This window comes from Sceloporus occidentalis, unplaced genomic scaffold (assembly GCF_023333645.1).
Source record: "Sceloporus occidentalis isolate IW3139 unplaced genomic scaffold, rSceOcc1.0.p SCAF_3, whole genome shotgun sequence".
NCBI lineage: Eukaryota > Metazoa > Chordata > Lepidosauria > Squamata > Phrynosomatidae > Sceloporus > Sceloporus occidentalis.
The window spans coordinates 107,259,194-107,279,058 of NW_028316983.1; the positions used below are offsets into that span (position 1 = coordinate 107,259,194).

At 38.4% G+C, this 19,865-nt stretch overlaps 1 protein-coding gene across 1 annotated transcript in view; it reads left to right on the forward strand.

The window, feature by feature from the left end:
• The window catches only part of KCNT2 (potassium sodium-activated channel subfamily T member 2), a 281,831-nt gene that overhangs the window by 234,257 nt on the left and 27,709 nt on the right, over positions 1–19,865 (forward strand). The window contains exons 22-23 of the mRNA XM_089515794.1: positions 3,618–3,752; positions 10,925–11,036. Of these exons, the coding sequence (XP_089371920.1) occupies positions 3,618–3,752; positions 10,925–11,036 (247 nt within the window). The remainder of the gene's footprint in view (positions 1–3,617; positions 3,753–10,924; positions 11,037–19,865) is intronic.

Genomic DNA, 19,865 nt, shown 5'->3' on the forward strand with positions numbered 1-19,865 from the left:
GGGCTGGCTTAAAACGTCTAGTATTTTTTTGTTTGTTTGTTTCTGCACACCGCAATCCTCCCTACTCCCATCGTCATGTTTCATGGATGGGGTAGAGCCAAGCTAAAACAAAAACAAAAAAATGGTCTGGTTGTGATATAATATGTGAAGTTATATCAAGTGGGCTTTCTTCAGGTATCCTCACTCTTTACTCTTGTTACTGTTCTGTTACTACTCACAACAGCCCTCCAATTATAGTTGTCCTCACATGTTTACTGTGGGACAGGATTGATGTACAGGGAGGTAGCAGAAAATATATGAACCCTCCTGAAATATAAATATCAACTTGGATTTAAACAATATATGGTGTCTGTATGCCTGAATGTTTCCTTAGTGTATGGGCTGCTTTAAATTTCTCTTTTACAAACAAAGCAGACACAAGCAATTTGAATATAGGTCAGAAATTGGTTCATCGACGCAGGACAAAAACATACAGCTCAGCGGGGTAGTTTTGATAAGAATAAAACAGCTTACTGGGAGAGTGTCCCCAGCTCTTGGCTCTTGTTAATTTCTTGTCTAGACTGAGATGGTTTATGGCTGTGTTTGTTTGTTTTATAATGATGAGAATGATGCTGGCAACACATATAGACCTTGACAAGTATTCACTTACCATACTATACTGCCTTTCTGACCCTTAGACTAATCTCTTTCTCTCAAACATCACATTGTGTGCTTTGTATACGGAGCTCTTGAGCTGTTTTTGCTTGTTTGTATCATCACAAATAGCATTTTTTTTTCTATTCCACAAAACAATATTTATATCTCTTAGATTCTGTCCAGAGGGGATGCTGTTCCTGTTAATTTTAATAGAGCGCAATGCTTTTTGTCTGGCCTCCTACTGTTATCTCAATTGTCACTACAGTGGCATCTCTAAGATTTTATTATTACAAATCTGCTGGTATCAACTCTCTGAAGGCTGCTTGACATCTCACATCATAAACAGCTCAGGATTTTTAAAAAAATATTTTTTAGCTTAGCCTTAGAACCTCTGCCTTGACTTCTTCATATATATTTGTGCCTAAAACAGCTGCTAACATATTTATTTATCTCCTTTCTTTCTATTAATATAGGGATTCAGGGCAGCTAACAAACATTTAAAACAGTACAAGTTAAAAACCATATAAGCATTAAAATAGAGATACAAAGCTTTTAAAAAGTTAAACAATTTAAAAAAGTTAAAAACATTACATATTAAACTTTTAAATGTATTCTAAAACTCTATAGAAAACTATATAAACCTTTAAATCTAAATGACACAGCAAGTCCAACCTTGTCAGTTTGAGAAAACCTGGTGGAACAAAAAATGTTTTTATCTGCTGCCCAGGGGAGACCAGGAATAGGGCCAATGTCGCCCTTTTAAGGAGAGAATTTCAGAGTCTGGGCACAGCCACAGAGAAGGCCCTTTCTCTTGTTCCCATTAAACAAGAGGGTGGTGGGACACAGACAAAAGCCTCCCCTGGTGATCTCAGTAAGCTCATAAAGCGAGATATGGTACTTCAAATAACCTGGACCCAAGCCATATAGGGCTTTATAAGTCAAAACCAGCACTTTGAATTATGCCCAGAAATGGACCAGCAGCCAATGGAGCTCTTGTAAAAAAAGGAATTGTGTGCTCCCTATAGCCAGTCCACTTAACAACCTGTCTGCAGCTCTTTGGGCAAACTGAAGCTTTTTAGCACTTTTCAAAGGCAGCCCCACACTGAGGGCATTAAAGCAATCCCAATGGGATTTAACCATGGCATGTACCACTGTGGCCAGATGTGACTTCCCCAATAATGGGTGCAGTTGGAACATGAGTTTTAACTGTGCAAAAGTGCTCCTGATTACTACTGCTGCCTGAGCCTTCAGGCTCATAGTTGAATCAAGAAGTACACCCAACCTGAGAACCTGTGTTTTCAGAAGGAGTGTAACCTCATCTAACACAGGCTAAATCCCTGTCCCTGGATTTGTCTTTCAACTAACCAGGAGCACCTTCGTCTTGTCTGGATTAAGCTTCAATTTGTTTGCCCTCACCCAGCCCATCACAGCTGCCAGGCAATGGAGATAATGTTTAGCACTGGAATGACTTCCTTGGAATTAGGTGGAAAGGAATGATAGAGATGGATATAATCAGCATACTGGTGACCCCATACTATTTAATTACTTATTTACTGGATTCACTCTTCTGAGAGTACCTGTAAAACATATAAGACACAACTGAGGGTGAAAATGTCCGGCCGTGGAACAATCTTTTTGGCTTAATGAATAAAGCCTGAAAGAGATAAGGAACAACCCAAGACTTTTTTTTTTTTTTTGCTTAAGACATTTTGCTATACTCCTCTGCTGTGTGATCTCTGGGCATGGGTAGTACACCTCAGGCCACATACACTAGCAGCCTTTCATGGTTTGTATGCATACTCATCCAGGTTTGCTTTCTCTTTGACATATAGCTGGATCTCCTAGCTGAGCTAATCAAGTGGCTGGATGGCCTAGCTGAAGTTACTTACTATGTCAGGGCATACTGTCTCTAAAACCACCCACCTTGAATCTCAGTCAAGAGGCTCAAATAGATTCATTGCATCCCAGCCCTTTCCCAGGCTGTATAATGTCAGACATTCCTTAACTGGGTATTGCTCCTTGGATGCAAATTAAATACTTTGATACACCAGGAAACCATTGGTGGAAGTATTATATTATATTATATTGCTTTATCAGAAGCATAATGTTAAATGGCTTTGCAAAGATAACTTAATTATTTAAAAGGTCATCTTAACGTAACTAAATAGGCAATTGTTGTGGCAACATTTTAAAAATGGAAAAAATATGTCCTTCATAATTTCTAGATATGGTTATACAATTGTTTCCCGTGAATTCTCCAATATAATAAATAAATCTGATTTATTTAAATTTAAATTGACCTTTACTTCTTTTTTCAAAGTGATGTTGATAGGAATATTGGCCAGAACAGCAGTCATCAAGCAAAGGAAATTAATCATATTAGGCTGGTACATATGTAGTGTTATTCCCCTCTACAGCTTCTTCCTTCCCCAATTTGAAATCATTTTCTTCTTTCTACCAATTTACTAAGCAATAAATTGGCAGTGATATTAATGATGGTTAATCAGATTTCTCATTTAATCAGAACCTGATACTGCATTTCAAAATGGGCTTCAGGTCCTGGGTTAAATAGAGCCTTAGGCTGCAACCTTGTATACATTCAAGTGTAATTCCTACTGAATTCAATAGGAATTCATTAAACATTGAGATGATTGCACTGTTAGTTTATTTATTAATGAACAGGTTATTCCTCCTGAGGTGGAAGTACGTGAATGTATAGGAAAGGAATGTGTGTTCCTGAGGTTGACTCTTGAATTGCTAACCATTGCTAAGATAGAACCAGACTGATATCTATGTTAATGTTGTAAGTTATGTGCTCATTGGGTACATGGTAGCCATTTTGAAAGCCAGTTGAAAACAGTAAACGTACAAATTCACCTCAAGGGTTCCTGAGTGTTGTAATTTTTTTCATGTGAGACATGGTTCATATAACAAGCGACATATTTTCGGCATCACTTAACTTTTTGTCCTGTTTACAAAAGCCTAGATGATTTGCTCAGATGTGGTGTGACCTTTGCTGCCAACATGGTTGTGGTGGATAAAGAAAGTACTATGAGTGCCGAAGAAGACTACATGGCAGATGCTAAGACTATTGTAAATGTACAAACCCTCTTCAGGTATGTCATAATGCAACTGCTCTGTTTCCTGTGTGCCTTTGTTAACATATCGTATCATGCAAAGATTCTTACTATGGTGACTAGAGCTAACAAAATCAGTCACCTATAGCATTATTTTAAAAGTTGTCGCTTGATGCCTGATGTTTGATAGTGATGTATGAAAGCATATGTCCACCATACACCTGGATACTTTTTGTTTTGATCATACAGAAGCTCGTATTCTCATTCTCTTTCTGTAATGAGCAAAGATCCCCTCCCTAGACTCACCATTTTGCTGTGATAGTCCCCCTTTGAATGCCATTCCATGGTTGGTAAATAAATGGAGGATAAAAGAAGCATCTGTCTGTGTCCTCTCAGCCAGACACAGAAAAACGGCATCATCCATGAAGATCTCTGGAGAGCCCTAGCATATATCGGTGGATAATGTCATTGGTCTGTGAAGAGCAATGAGTATATAGCCAGAGCACCTCCAATTTTTTCAGTTCTTCGCTAATCATTGAATTGCTGGGTGATGGCAGTGAAACAGTGAGTCTCAGTGGTGAGAATGGCTGGGTGGTGAATGGGGAGCCATAGCACAGTTCCACTGTGGAGCTTTTGCTTTATGCTTCGTAATAGAGGAACTAGGCCAATGTCTGAATATACAGAATGATTAGTCCTGAAGGCACATTACATTTCCTTGAGGAGTGGATTTGTTAGATTCACTTTAACTTTGTTTCAAGAGGAAAACATCAAAGTGAATGTGCATTATATGTCAGTATTCATGCCATTTTTGGAAAAGCAAGGGAACACACAAATTTGTAGAACACCTTAGTTACAAAACTGAAAACAAAAATCCCCTCCCTACCAAAAACAACCCCATAACGACTCAGTAGTATGCAGTGTTGAGAAATTGTGTGGTGTGGGGAGACCTGGCAATCAAATGGAAAGAGGAGTAGGATGGAGTGATTAGAAAGAGATAAGGGAAGGAGAGACTTCTAGATAAAAGTAGAGATAGAGCAGATACAGGCAAAGCCATTTCATTATTTGAGCAAGTTATTTATTGTTCCACACCGAATGAATGAATGAATGAGTCTTTATTTATATACCGCCGTTCCTTCGATCACGGCGGCTTACAGAATAATAAAATACAAGTTACATTAGCAAAAGTCCCCCATATTAAACAGTACAATACATCAATTAAAATGCATCATTCAATCATTAAAACCAGTTAAAAACAATCAGACAATTCAATCAATACAATACACACAATACACAGGAGAAAAATAGTGATTAGGACATGTGGGGGAAAGCTTGGCGGAAGAGGTAAGTCTTGAGATTTTTCTTAAAAGACTCGAGGGAGGGGGCCGAGCGGAGCTCGTCAGGGAGAGAGTTCCAAGTCCGCGGGGCCGAAACAGAAAAAGCCCTATGCGCAGACGCTGTATATTTCACCTTAGGAACTCTCAAAAGTTATCTCCCACCCGACCTGAGAGTGTGGGGCGGATTATATGGGGAGAGGCGGTCCTCCAAGTGCTCTGGGCCCAAGCCATTTAGGGCTTTATAGGTAACAACCAACACCTTGTATTGCGCCCGGAAGCGGATTGGCAGCCAATGCAGATCTTGTATTGAAGGGGACTATTGTAAAAAATCCCAGGGGACGGATTGAAAGGAAATCATAGGGGCAAAGCATATGGGGCAGAAGGAACAGCCAAAAGCTGCTCCCACCCCAATTGTCCTAGGACCATTGCAGAGTGACAGCAACGAGATGCTATGGTCCTGAGGGCACCTACTGCTGTGGTCCTGAATGGGCCACAAAAAGGAGCAATAAGAAACTGCTCCTTTTGTGGCCATCATCATCCCCAACACAGCCTTGGCGTGGCCTCTGAGTGATCCGGGGACATGCAGCATGTGCATGGCCTGATGGTGGACCTTTTGGGCCATCTGTTTGAGGCCATAGAAGTCAGTGGAGAACTCCAAGAGTTTTACGTAGTTGGAACCAGCCTTAGCATGTCTACACACACCTGACCACCCCCAAATCAGCAGCAAATAGAAGCACTCCTGTTGTTTTGAGTTAATATTTACTGTGAAGCATTTTTAAAAAATCCTGTTAATGAAAATTCCAAACCACAAGGTGAATTTTGCAGCTTAAAGGAGCATGCTTAAAGAGAGCAGCTAGCAGACCTGTAATATAATTCACTGTAAAAAAAAAAAAATGTAACTGAGGCTCGCTTCAGTTTCCAGGCCAAAAATCTGTCATTTCTTTTAACTTGTAGCAAAGGCCAGTCTTTAAAAATTGCACCCTGAGACTAACCCCAGGCCAAATCAGACACTCAGTGTCATGTATAACCTTCACGTTCCATTGACTTGCAAGCTGTCAGTGTTTTGTTGACTTATAGATGTTCAAGACGTTAGTCATTAGCTGACATTTTTCATGAGAACCAAGTTGGAGGAGAGCTCATTTCATTTTATTTTCACATGCGGGGTCATGTAACATATAAATATCAAAACTACACAACTACATTTTAAAGCCCCAGCAATTCCCAGCTAGTACTGCTGTTTATTTAGCCAAAGTGACATCACTAATAGACTGTTAGATCTATGCATAAACTAAGCAAGCCAAGGTTCTGATTACAAGGAGTACCTGTGATCTTTATAGGATCTAAGCAAAAGGTGTTTTCAACCTTGCTGTGACAGATTATTTTAACTAGGGGCATTAAAACTAAATGCAGAAGTTATATTGGTGTGACCAGCAAAAAATATACACACTTTCCATAAAAGCATTTGTAGGCTAGACTATAGTTTGTTAGGAACTCATTGTAGTTAGTTCAGATTTAGTTACATGGTACTTTCACTAGATGGCAGTCTTTCCACATGTCTATAATGTTAAGAGCTCCTATTCTATGTAATATCATAAACATAAGAAGATTTTTTTTAAAAAAAGTAGAATGATTTAAACCAAGATTTTACTCACTTTATGAAATAAATATAAGAAATGTCAGAGAAAAATCAAGGTCTAGTCAAACATGTTTAGGGAAATGCACAAACATTTGCATGGAAAATCTTTTGTATTTGTGAAAGACAGAGACGTGAATAGTTCCTCCCACTCCATTCCTAATCCTGATATAGACCTCCAGCAAAGTTCTGTGATCTAACAGGGTCCTGGCAACATGACTCCCATTTTTCCACTCCTAAAAAAAGCAACAAATACAGTGGGCCCTCCACATTCCTTGGGGTTAGGGACACAGGACCACTGTGAAAGTGGGAAAAGTGCAAATAAAAAGCACTACATTTTTACCGGAGAGAACACCTTTCTAGGAGTCTTGAGATCCTTCCTCACAACTCTATGGTAAACATCCACCAGAAGCTGACTACAAAATTGGGCTGGAGGATCTACAAATGTCTACAGAAGTGTTCTCTCTAGGAATCTCTAGGTCAGTGATGGCGAACCTATGGCACGCGTGCCAGAGGTGGCACTCAGAGCTCTCTCTATGGGCCCATGCGCCATCATCCCAGCACAGAGTTTGCCAAAGTTTGTTACTAGAAAGCCAGAGGGACATGGCACTTGGCAATAAATAAGTGGGGTTTCGGTTGCAGTTTGGGCACTCAGCCTCGAAAAGGTTAACCATCACTGCTCTAGGTCCTCTAGTGCAAGCTCTGGTAAAAGTTGGCCATACAGTCATGCTGGAGGACATAGAGATTCTTAGAGACAACATATTCACCAAATCCGTGAATAATCAGATCCATAAACGTTTAAGGTGCACATTTGGAGGGTTGACTGTGCTATACATTTATCTAGATGCTGGTACATTACTCAGATTGAGTTGGCTGTCTTTAATTTCTAGTTTACTGGTAGTGTTAAGGAACTTGAAATATACTGACTGCTCTTTGAGTCTAGGGCTAAACCCAAATGACAGTCCTTGGTTCACCACTCCATTTGCAGATGGTGAATAAGTTATCTTTATGCATTTTTTCTGTCTATTTAACTCTGTGCTTTACATGGCTGCTGTGTCTTTGGTTCTCCATTGCTGCTGAGCTGATTAATTCCAAGTCATAGTTTATATTATTTTAATGACTCTTGGAGAAGAAAAAAATAAATTCCCAAACAGTGATTACTGTGCATATTTACAAGTCTTGTGTGTAAAATAAAATACCCCTGAGAAATTAAACCAATATGAATGTGTTAATTAAAGAGTTTATTGATTAGTCAATCAATCATATCAAAACCGTTAACATCAAACATGACAAATTATGAGAAAATAAAGTGCATGAAATACAATGAGAAATGTGTGTGTGTGTGTCAGCTAAAATGTGCTGCTGTAAAGATACTGTAAATATCCCCAATGCATAGGTTTCCCATAACATGCATGCACATTAATCGCAAGACAATTTTTGTAATGGTCAGGTTTTGTGGTGCATTCCTATTCATGGTTACAAAAGTAAGCACCACAGAGTTCAGTGGGACTAAGTAGATGTACAATTGCAACCTAAATGTAATTAATTGCTCTGAGAGGTTATTATCTCCCAAGCAAGACAGAATTTGTTTTAATTAATAAAGAAAGAATACACAAAATAGGTTAAGCATTTCCCACTGTATTCATGTCAGAGACAGCATCTATAGTGAGATAAATGGCACAATAACAAGGTTTGCAGCCATTGCACGCTTTAATAGCTTCACAGCATTTCCACTTCACATTAAACATTCCACAAGAGTGCACCCTTTGATAATTTAAGAAATGTTATGATGACAGTCAATCAGTGAGACTGAGATTTCTTTGGCATAATTCTGTGATTTGGGAGTTTTGTCTTTTTGGAACTGCATATAGTAGATATCATTATTATTTGTTCTTGTTATTAATGTACACTTGCATACACGGGGGAGAATGCTGCATTTAAAGCCTTGCATTATCCTGATGTGATGACTTGCTGGATTCTAGATGGGAGTTGGGCACTTGTGTAGAAGGCTGCATTTAGAAGAACTTGAAGGGCTGCAGTCCCACCACACTTCCACCACAGAAATTTTTTTTGTTTTGCCTCCAAATGTCCCCAAGACTCATATAAAGGTGTGGGATATTTTTGCTATTTTTAGTCCCCCCCCCCGACCTGGTTTTAAAACAGGAAGTGATTGGAAGTTACATTAATACTTTTTTTAAAGGCCTCTTCAGGTCTGGTGGCCTGGTGAGGATGGCAAAAATGCCCCCTGCACCCTAGAGGGCATTTGGGAGCAAAAAGAAATTTGCCCCCCTTTTTTTGCAGAAGTAATTGACCCTTGGGGCTACAGAAATGGCCCTGTGTCACACTTTGGCCACCCCTCTTCTAGATCATAAAATATAATTACTGTAGCTGTTAGGTTAACTGTTACCCATGGAACAACAGTGTTTGTAACTGGCAGAGTTCTTATCTGCTGGGGAGCCAGTGAGCATTGTCCCACACAGGGAATGGATCTTTGAGGGGGGGGATGGCAAAGGGCCCATTCCCTGTCCCACATGGCTCTACTCACGAGTAAAGCCATGTGGGGTGGAGATGGGGGCACCCGGTCTGCTTCCTCCCTGTCCCATGTGGCTTTACTCAGAAGTAAAACTGCATGAGGTGGGGATAGGGGATGCCGGGCTCTCTACCTCCCTGTCTTTACTCAGACATAAAGCAGGGCAGAGACTGGGGGTGCCAAGCTTTCTCCCTTCCTGTTCTGCATGGCTTTACTCAGAAGTAAAGCCCTGCAGGGCTGGATGAGGGGGCGCCAGGTCCTCTCCCTCCGTGCCGTGCACCATGGTACATGTCAGGGGTTCTCACTGGGTGTCATTCCCCCTTTTGTGGTGTCAACCCCTTCAGTGGTGTCACCTAGTGCGGTTTGCACCCCACATACTCCTCTAATGAGTCTACTGGATCCAATCCATTTTTCTCCTAAAAGATACCACTGCATTGTGTCTGGTGAATGATAGACACCCAGGAGCATATTCACAAGTGCATATTAAGTTATGTTGCATGGGTGTTTTTTCCTTTCTTTCTGTTGGGCATTTTAAACACTGAATAAACACTGAATAACAGTGAATAAACACTGAAAAAAATATGTTTGCAGCTTAGCTACGTGCCTTCAGTTCCTTATATATATATTTAAAATATTCAAAATGTTTATATGCTGCTTTATTTATTGTCCAACATATAAATATTGGCTGGCATTCAGTACTGAAGTTACGGATTTGCCATGCTTAAAATATTTCAGGTCACTGATTCCACAGCATACATTAAACAAAAAAACAAACAGCATTTAAAAAAAAATTTTACTGGAATATATTTTAGGTTGTTTCATATCCATTTAGTTGATTTTTTCATCTACATTAGGGCTGTCCAAAAACTGCATTCAGTCTGCTTTAAGTACTTTTCGCCAAACTATTGAATTTTAAGAATTGTTTTCTTCCAATTTCAATTTTGGCACAGTGATAAAATCTGTTAAAGCCTTAGTAGTTTTTCAATGGATTGGAATGGAGCCAACTGTTCATATATATCATGAGTATTATTTAAATTTTCAGCAGACACATTTTTACATCACAAAATAGTCACTTCTGTTGCAATGAATATATGAATATGGGCTTTCCCATTGGATTTGGTATAGAGGTGATGATTAAGACCCCTCTCTCTAAGTATGATGATGTATGAATTGATGTTTGGAGATTTTAAGGAACTAATAGGGATGTATATCCAGTATTAGTATTTTATTGACTGTTCAATTGCATTGTATTATTTTAATGATGTAATCCCACTTCAATCCTTGGAAAAGGTGGGACATATAAATAAATATTATTATTATTATTATTATTATTATTATTATTATCATTATGTCGCATAAACTGTATCTTGGTTTTTCTGAATTTTCAACATTTTCCACAGACTTGTCCCATAAGAATAAGTTACCAATTATAACTAGGGAGTCACAGTTCAGTGCTTTCACTGTCATATCAAAATGTTATTCAGTCTGTCTTTTCAAAACTAATATACTTGATCCCTTTGCATTTTTCCAGGATGTCTGTCCTGTTATATACACAAACATGTTTGCTTCTGCAAAAAGCTGGCATCATTCCATTGCAACTAATTAAATGTTTAGAGCTATAAATAATTAAGTTCTGTATATGTTACCAGGTTTTATCTTCCCCCACTGATTTACTGGAGGAATAACTGCATTATCTCTTTGTGAAAACATTTAGGTTGTTCTCAAGTCTAAGCATAATCACTGAATTAACTCACCCAGCCAACATGAGATTCATGCAATTCAGGGCCAAAGACTGCTATTCTCTCGCTCTGTCAAAATTGGAGAAGGTAAGAAAATTGCTGACAGACATCAAATACTGCCAATTTACCGACAGTTTTTAAAATTGTTTTCTCAAGAAAGTTGAGTTCTTATCAGAGAGAAGTCTAGTAATCAAGCTTCCCTGAATGACAGGTTGTATATCATTCTATTGATCTGCTTCTGAAGTACAGACTCATTAAAATGTTGGTATTTTCTAGGACAAGCTCTCAGATCATAGTTGTAATGACCAACAGTGCCCCATATGATCTAAGTATGCACCTTAGAAGTTATAAGTCTACAGTCTACACTTTGTGTAGAGACAGCAGATCACTGCTAGGACAAAGTGGAAAATTTCCTCCTATAATTGAAGAATCCTGACAAATGCTGCTATATGAATGATGGTATTCATAAAATTCTGAAGTAACAGTGTTTACCTAGGCCATCCATCTGATGCTTATCTATATACAAATATACAAATATCAGTTGACAAACAGGCAACTTAAACTGTAAAATAGCCATGGATTTATATGTGAGTCATTTTGGTAGCCAGTCCAAACTGACTTCTCAATGAATTTGGGATGTTTGACTTATAAAGACTTGTTTCTAGTACTGGGTACGTTTCACCGGTGTTATTAATGGACTTGACAGGTTTGGATTTGTTTTTGTTTTTTCAGTTTCAATTGCATGGTTTTTATACAATATTATATTACAATTCCACGATTAGACTGAATTTATATATATTATTAAATTTTGTGAATTTAGGAGTGAGTTATCTTATATATAGTTGGTAAATATATGGTGGATGTTCAACAAATATTTAAACAGACATTAAAGGCAAGGTTCACTCTGTTGTCCTTATGTAGGTGAATCAAGATGCTTATAGCCAGGCAAGTCTTTGGCATATAAACTGCCTGCTAGTACTGTACTGGCTATTTTTTTTTCTATTTGAATTGTGCCTTTAGTTTATTCACTTTTATATTCTGTTCTGATTTTAACATTCTGATTTTGTTTTTAGGTTTCAGGGTTTTGTTTTGTTTTAGTTTGCATTTTATTTTTGTTAGCTTTGAACCTATCCCCATGTACCTATTCCCTAGCACCTTTTCACCCCCATTTCCTTTTCAATTTGTCTATTGAGTGACCCCTTAATATTTGCTACTGAATGAAGGAAACAGTGGGTTGCAGAGAATTTGGAGATGTGGCCCTCACTGCATACTTCACTGCAGGCTGCTGGCTATCCCTCTTGGTCTTCATGATGTGGAGTGAGAGTGTCCATCAAAACTATGGATTGTTGTCAAAGACTATGGGTTAACTATATTTCAGGAAAACCTACCCACAATTACATTGGATCCTTGTATTATATGTAATACAATTTGAAAACCACTGTTGCCATCTATTTATTAAATTTTCGAGCACTCTGAGAAGTTCTAGAGAATGGGATTTGGTCGCCATTGAAGCCATCTTGATTTTTTCATTCATAACATTAATCTCAGTTCTCATTTTCCAAAATGGAAAGTACCTTTGAACAGTTTGCCCTTTTAATTTCAGAACCAAACATAATGTGTGCTAAAAATAATTTCAATATAGCAATTCTGATGCTTTGAATATCAGTCAATTAGTTGGGGTGAGGGGAGATATTGAAGCTAGTGTGTACTTTTAATGTATGTGCATTCATTTGGATAAGAGGGGAAAAATTAATTACATTTGAAGTGCAAATGTAACATGCTAAAACTGGACAGTGTCATAATAATTGCTTCCATTGTGCTTGCTCTTTGTTTTAAATGCATTTATATTTGTTATTTCTCTATTACCATTTTCCAATGTCTCTGCTAATATATTGTGACTATATATATAAGCCATACATGAACCATAAGAAAACTTTAACATGCAGCTGCTATGAAAAAGATTTGTGGGACTTAGTGAATTACAGTTCCTTAGTGCTAAGGAGCTATGTTTGCTAGGAGACAATGCCTCTATGAACTGACTAGATGAGTGGGCATATGGTAAGTAAACCCATTTCTTTGGAGATGTGTGTAAACCTACATAAAAACAAAAGTAGTCTTGCATAAAGCACACATATAGCTGCACAATTGTCTTTCAGCATTGATGGCTGCACAGTTGTCAGGGGAAACTGTGTGGTTTCTGGAAAATTACAGTTTTCTGGGCAAGCTTTGCAGCTTTTTAATTGTAACTAATGTTGTAATATTATAAGTGTTTTTTAACTATGTTGTGATCCCGCCTCGATCCATTGGGAGAGGCGGGAAGATACAAATAAAAATTATTATTATTATTATTATTATTATTATTAGAAAAGCAGCAGTTTCTCATCATTTCAAGAAAGAAAGCTATGTGAAACAACAATAACAACACTGAATGAGTTTCTCTTTCATTTGGAGGAAGTGGGCTATGGCTACCTTTCCAGTATCTTTCCCAGTCACCACAATACATTTTTGCAAGAAAAACTGAAATTCATTAAACTTCCCAGTCATTCCTTGTGAAAATGAAATGCCATTAACATTCTGAGAAGACATTATCTTGGGTTGTCCAGTGTGCAAATGATTGTTACTTTCTCTGCTATGCTCCCCCTTTACAAAATAACTTCTAAAATGAGTTAGTTGCCTGCAGCTAAAGCATATAAACATACATGGAGAATTGACTTCATGGCTTAATGAGCTTCTGAAGTAAGAAATCCCTGAGTCACAAGAGAACTCCATCTGCTACTCCATCTACCACTTCCCTTGTTTTTCTCTTTGGAAATAGCTAAGCAATCACAGTTGGTATCTGAGCAAGTAAGAACTTTTTGCTCAGCAGAAAAGTGTGAGTATCAATGATACAGTGACCATATGTTCAAAGTCAACATTTCTCCTGTTTCTTTGTGCAAGTTAAAATTCCAGAAACTCTCTGTAAAACATTGTTTCCCCTCCACATAAAACCCAATCAAGAAAAATAGAAAGATACATTTTGCTGTTATCTGCCCTTGAGTTAACCTCAACCAATGGCAACATGGCGATGAGACATCTCCAAGCCTCCCTATCCTCCACTGCTCTGCTCAGATCCTGCAGGTTCAGACCCATGACCTCTCTGATTGAGTCTAGCTATCTGGCATGTGGTCTTACTCTCTTTTTACTGCCTTCTACGTTTTCCAGCATTATTGTCTTTTCTAATGAGTCATGATGTGCCCTAAGTATAAAAGCCTTAATTTCAATTTTCAAAGCTTCCTAGTTTTGAAACGAGGCCGGCTGAGCTCAGATTATAGCTGGAGGTAAGCAGGGCTATACTTGGCCAGCAGCATTGGAGGCAAATGCATACAATAATATCCGGATGTATTCTGATATTATTCTGATGTATTCAGTTTGATCTAAGCAATGTAGAGCCAAATTCATGAAAACATGAAAATGTTTTGATTACCATACAGAAGTTGGTTTGCAACTGAATATATTAACTAATTCCACTGGGATGATGAGGGTGGACATGTGATCTTTATCTTTAAGTTTCAAATTTCACCTGTTTCATTAACACACACAAAACATTTCTTCATCAAGCCTTTCACTGAATATGATTATTTTCAGTCTTGATTTTATAATTCCTGAAAGGAATTTCCCCTTTATATATTTTTTAAAAACACACATATATAAGTCTTTTAAACTTATAGAGTCCCACTACAGCCATAGTACCTGCAGGTGGAATGCTCAGCAAGGAGGATATAATGAAGGCTGTGCCCCTTTTGTCTGACAGGTAGTAATAGAGGATGGAAGGGGGTAAGGCTAGAAATTGTTGTTATGTGTCTTCAAGACAATTGCAACTTACAGTGATCCTGTCACAAGGTTCTTGGCAAGATTTATTCATACAAGTTTGTCATTGCTTTCCCCTTAGGCTAGGGGAGTGTGACCTGCCCAAAATAATCAAGTAGGTTTATGTGGCTGAGCAAGATGTTGAAGCCTGGTCTCCCAGAGTCATAGTCCAACATTAAAAGCACTATACCACACTAAGGAACATGTCAAGCTCTACTTGCTGTATGGGCCCTATACTATGCTTCCAGATATGGCCATTATACCTAAAATGAGCCAGACTGGCTCCATGATAACATTAAGATTGCAATGAACTGGGGAGGGAAAGGGAATACCACATGTGAAATCTGTTCTTAAAAGACGAGAATTTGCTTGGGGCTAATTAATCAAATGATTAATTTTTTTAATGAAGGAGCAAATTTTGTTGTATTTACATGATGACACTTGTTCCAAAAAACTAGTGAAGCCAAAGTATTCATGCTGAAGTGAGTAGAGGCAGTCTTTTTGATGGCTGTGACTTTTGTGGGACTTGACGACCCGCTGAATTGATATATATAAAATTCATCTGAATCTGATCTGAACCCCTATCTCCAGATACAGTGCTCTACACCACACTGGTGGTGAAAGTTAAAATGAATGTATATTCATTAAAATATAAAATAAAACAATTAAGGGCACAAACTCAGAGACAGGAGAGTGAGGTCCCTTGTTGGAGTGGGAGACTCAACCTCACAAGCCTTTTATCTGTGTGAATGAGCAAACGTGCAGTGGAACTCTGAGATTAGAGAACACTCCCCAAAACATTTCCAGAAGGCAACAGAGGATCTACCATTTCCTGAAGCTTGAAACCTTATTACCCTTCCATTTTGAATAATTAAAGGGGGAAGACTTATAAATAAACAAAAACACGAAAGTAAAGAAGCCAGTAGGGAATTAAATACAGCCACACATACCCAAGAGCTGGTGGAGCAAAATACAGTTCAATTTTGAAGTCAAATCATAAACAAATTATTTAAAAATTATTTTTCGTTAAAACTAAAATCCAATATATGTTCCCAGTAATACAGCTAATCCAAATATCTCCACTCCCCAACATTGCATTTTTGCCATTAAAATTGGATTCATTTTATATGAGGGAAGAGACAGAATAAATTAAACATTGTCTCCTGATTGCTGAAGTCCATTGTTAGCCTAAGGCATTCAGTCCCCAGTCTGTTGATTGTGCTATAAATATGATCGCATTGTAAAAGGCCTGTGTGCAAAATAATTATAACCAGTAAGTTCAAAAGGAATTGCAGCCAACATGTTTTAAAGGGAAAGTAGTTTTAGGCAAGGCACAGCAAAATAATTGCTTTTATTTAAACATGAGAGAGAGTCAGCTTTCTATTTAAGAAAGGAAATGGATGCTGAGTATTAGCATATGTGAGCTTGAACTATGACATGTCCATGATAATTTCACAGAGTTCCTAAATATTATATTATCTGGCTTGTGCTTTCATCTCACTGCTGTCCAAATGGATGCCTATGTATATACATTAATATATGCCCTGTAATCTATCCAGGCTGTGTGTGTGTATGGGTCTGTATTTAACCTGGACAAGGCATGCTTGCATATGAAGGTGCAAAGCCTCATATTTCATAGAAAATGTATATTTACTTCTTAAGTTCCTTCTAGGTTTGAGTGACATTGGCCTATTCAAGGCAGGCCCTCCAGTTCCTATCCTTGATAGCCTGCCATTCTCACCCTGCCCTTCAGTCCTCCTTTAAAATCTCTTTTTTGGATTTGGGTCCTGAGCTTCCAGGTGACCTCAGTGTCAACCAGTTTATTTAAAAGTGGTTTATTTAATGATAAGCATGACCACCCTTTGATTCAGGGTGGAAGATGCCAGTCAGTGACCAATTTAACAGATTAACGAGTAGCTCAACTTTGTTTACTTTGTGATAAAGATTATTTTATGCTTTAATACATTCCAGTGATTAGTTTCAAACAAATAACAGAATTCAAGCTAGGTATAATTTTTGGGTGAATTCTGGAATTACAGAATGATACTGGCTTCCCCTCTGGAACATGGTTTTGCAGGTAGACCCTGCACCAATCAAGGAAGGGATTTAAAAGCAAATAGTACCGTTAATCAAGGGAGGCCCTCCCAAGAGAACGATAAAAATGCCAGAGCTTGTCATTTGCAATAGTGGCCAATTTATTGATTACAGTACAACAAAAGTTTTATAACTTCAGGTCAGTATGAGCTCATGGGAATCAGCCATACATAAGCAAAGCCTGTTTGATTTACAACCAATAGAAATACAAGCAGTATTCTGGTGAGTAAGAGTACAGAGGAGCAGCTGAAATATGCTGCCTTTTAAAACAGTAAGGGTCTGTAAAACTAGTCTGGGAAATCCACCAAATGAAGAGCATTTTCAGTATTGAAGTATGCTGTATTCCTTCTCATAGCTACTTCTGTTTAACACATTTCTATTGTGCAACCTTCAGTCAGGAAAGAAGGGGTGAGGGGGCAAGGGTGAAAAGAACTTCAAACATGGCAGTACAATTGCTTGAATTGGTTCTTTCTAGCTCTAAACTATGTACTTTCATAATCCAGATTTTTGCAAGCAATTGGAGTTAAATATTAATTTGCTTTCTAGGTTCCCTGTCCAGGGTCCTGATGCTATAGACTAACATGGGGGGGCATCTTAAATCTGGTTCTTCTTTTCACTCTTCAGTTCAACATTGTTTATTATATGATACAGATTATTGTATGTTATAATTAGTCCCAGTGCTTAGTTTCAAAAAGATAACAGAATTCAAGCTAAATGTTTTCAGACCTCCTTTCTTTCACTCAGCATAATTCAAACACATCCACTCCCCACTGACTCGCTCAACTGTCTCTCTCAGATGCCACCAACCAGCTTCTTAACAGACTCCCTTCAGAGGCACATCTCTTCCAACACACAGTTCTCTTTGCTAGAAGTGGCTGCCTTCTGTTATGCTATGCATTACTTCATTCTCACGCATCAAAGTGCAACTCAGTAACAAATTTGCAAGCTTGTTTTCCTCCTGTAAAAATTTCACAGGTTGCTTTGGGAATTCAGATTTTGTGCATTCAGATCTGAAATTCCCACACTACTTTGTGGATCAGAACATGGATCAGAAGGGAGAATTTAAAACCCTTTGGTTTTTTTCACTTCCTGATTTCCTGACATAGGAAATGTATCAAAATATGTAAACATCTGTATATTTTATAACAAAATATTTTAGAAGTGCATACATTTAGATAAAATACTTTAAGCAATGTGTATTACTTGAGCAAGTTAGTTCAAGTTTATACTTCTATGCAAATTTTCATGAAGATATTTTGTTAGTTTGTTAGTTTTTTGTTTGTTTGTTTGAAGCAAGAAATCTAATAGAGTGTAGTGGTCTGAGCACTGAACTATGTCTCTGGAGACCAGGGAATGAATCCCTGCTCAGCCAACAAAACCCACTGTGTGATCTTAGGCAAATCACATTCCCTCAGCTCAGAGCAATTCCCTCTAAACAAATCTTGCAAGGAAAATCCAGTATAAGGTTTTTGTTCAGGGTCACCATAAGTTGGAAATGATTTGAGTGCACAGAAACAACAAACAAATGTAAAACAAGCTAATGTGGATGTTTATCACACTATGCTCTTAAAGAGGTACTATTCCAGTGTGACTCCTCTAGCTGCCTCCTGTTGCATGCTGGGATTGGCAGTTTTAAGGAGGGGTATTTAGAATTCTCAGGCAGAGAAGTTCAGCTCCTTAAAACTGCCAATCCCAGCATGCAACAGGAGGCTGCTAGAGGAGTCACACTGGAATAGTAGCTCTTTAAGAGCATAGTGTGATAAACATCGTGGACACCTGAAGTAAAATGTGAAAATTAAATAGACTGAAAATTGATTGTGCAGCCATCATTATGTCCTTCCTAGAATCCACTTCCTTTACATCATGTGGACTTGTTCCTCACCCTTGACCAGTGGAACTCCTTTTAAAAATGGCTTAATTAAGTAAAGGTGTTTAGGGTTCTTCTTAATGTTTTAAATTGTATGTGTGTGTGTGTGCATGTGTGTGCACACATGTGTGTATGTCTGTGTGCAAAGCTGGAGAGAAATAATCTACACAGATACAAATAGCCGAAATTTCCCTCCCTCCCTCGCTCCCTTCTCCCCTCTTTCCTTTTTGAGACTCTCTTGACTTTAATTTGTTGCCCAAATACAGCAAGCCTGCCATATTGGTAGACTGGAACTCCCACAGACTGGCCTACCCTCTCTTTGTCAGTGGCGGCACACAGCTGCATTAGTATGCCCATGTGGACACGCTCCCATTAACTAATACGGGCTTGAACTCCTGCGTTTTCCTCCATGGGCAATGGGGGGGGGGGCAGATCCAAACCTTCACAGATGGGAAGGGCCCACTGTATTAAATGGAAATGCAATTGTTAAAGATAGAAACTGGTATCCTGTTGGGAAGTTAGATAATCACAAACCAATTTATAGTTTTACAAAATTGAATTGTACCATTGTGCAATGCTCATGTCCTCAGAGGATATGATAGCTATGTCATCAAGATCATGGTGTACACAGAGTCAGCAGCATGGTCATTGAATAATGTGTCTCATTGCACACAATGTCCCAATACATAATGTGTCCTGATGTGCTCTGTGTCCCAATATGTGGTGTATTCTGTTGTGCTGTGGTCCGGATGCACAGTTTGTTCCAATGCACAATGAGGGGCCCTGTTCTGCATTCAGTCACCTTGTGTGGTACCCCACTGTACATTGTAACAATTCACTAGCATGGTTGGTTATTGTGTCAGCAACATAACTGTCATTGTAAAGTTAAACATGGCAGGCTCTGATGCAAGATCTCAGCTGGATGTCATTCTATCAGCTACCCTATCTTCTGGTAATCATTTGTATGCCATCTGAGAAACCATTGAAGCTGAACAGACCACAAGTGTACAGCTAGGCTATTCTCTAAGGGATCACAACCCACCTTTTCAACACATTCTTATCTTCTGCAGTCTATCCACTCGTAGCGGCTTATTCTGTGAAATATGTAA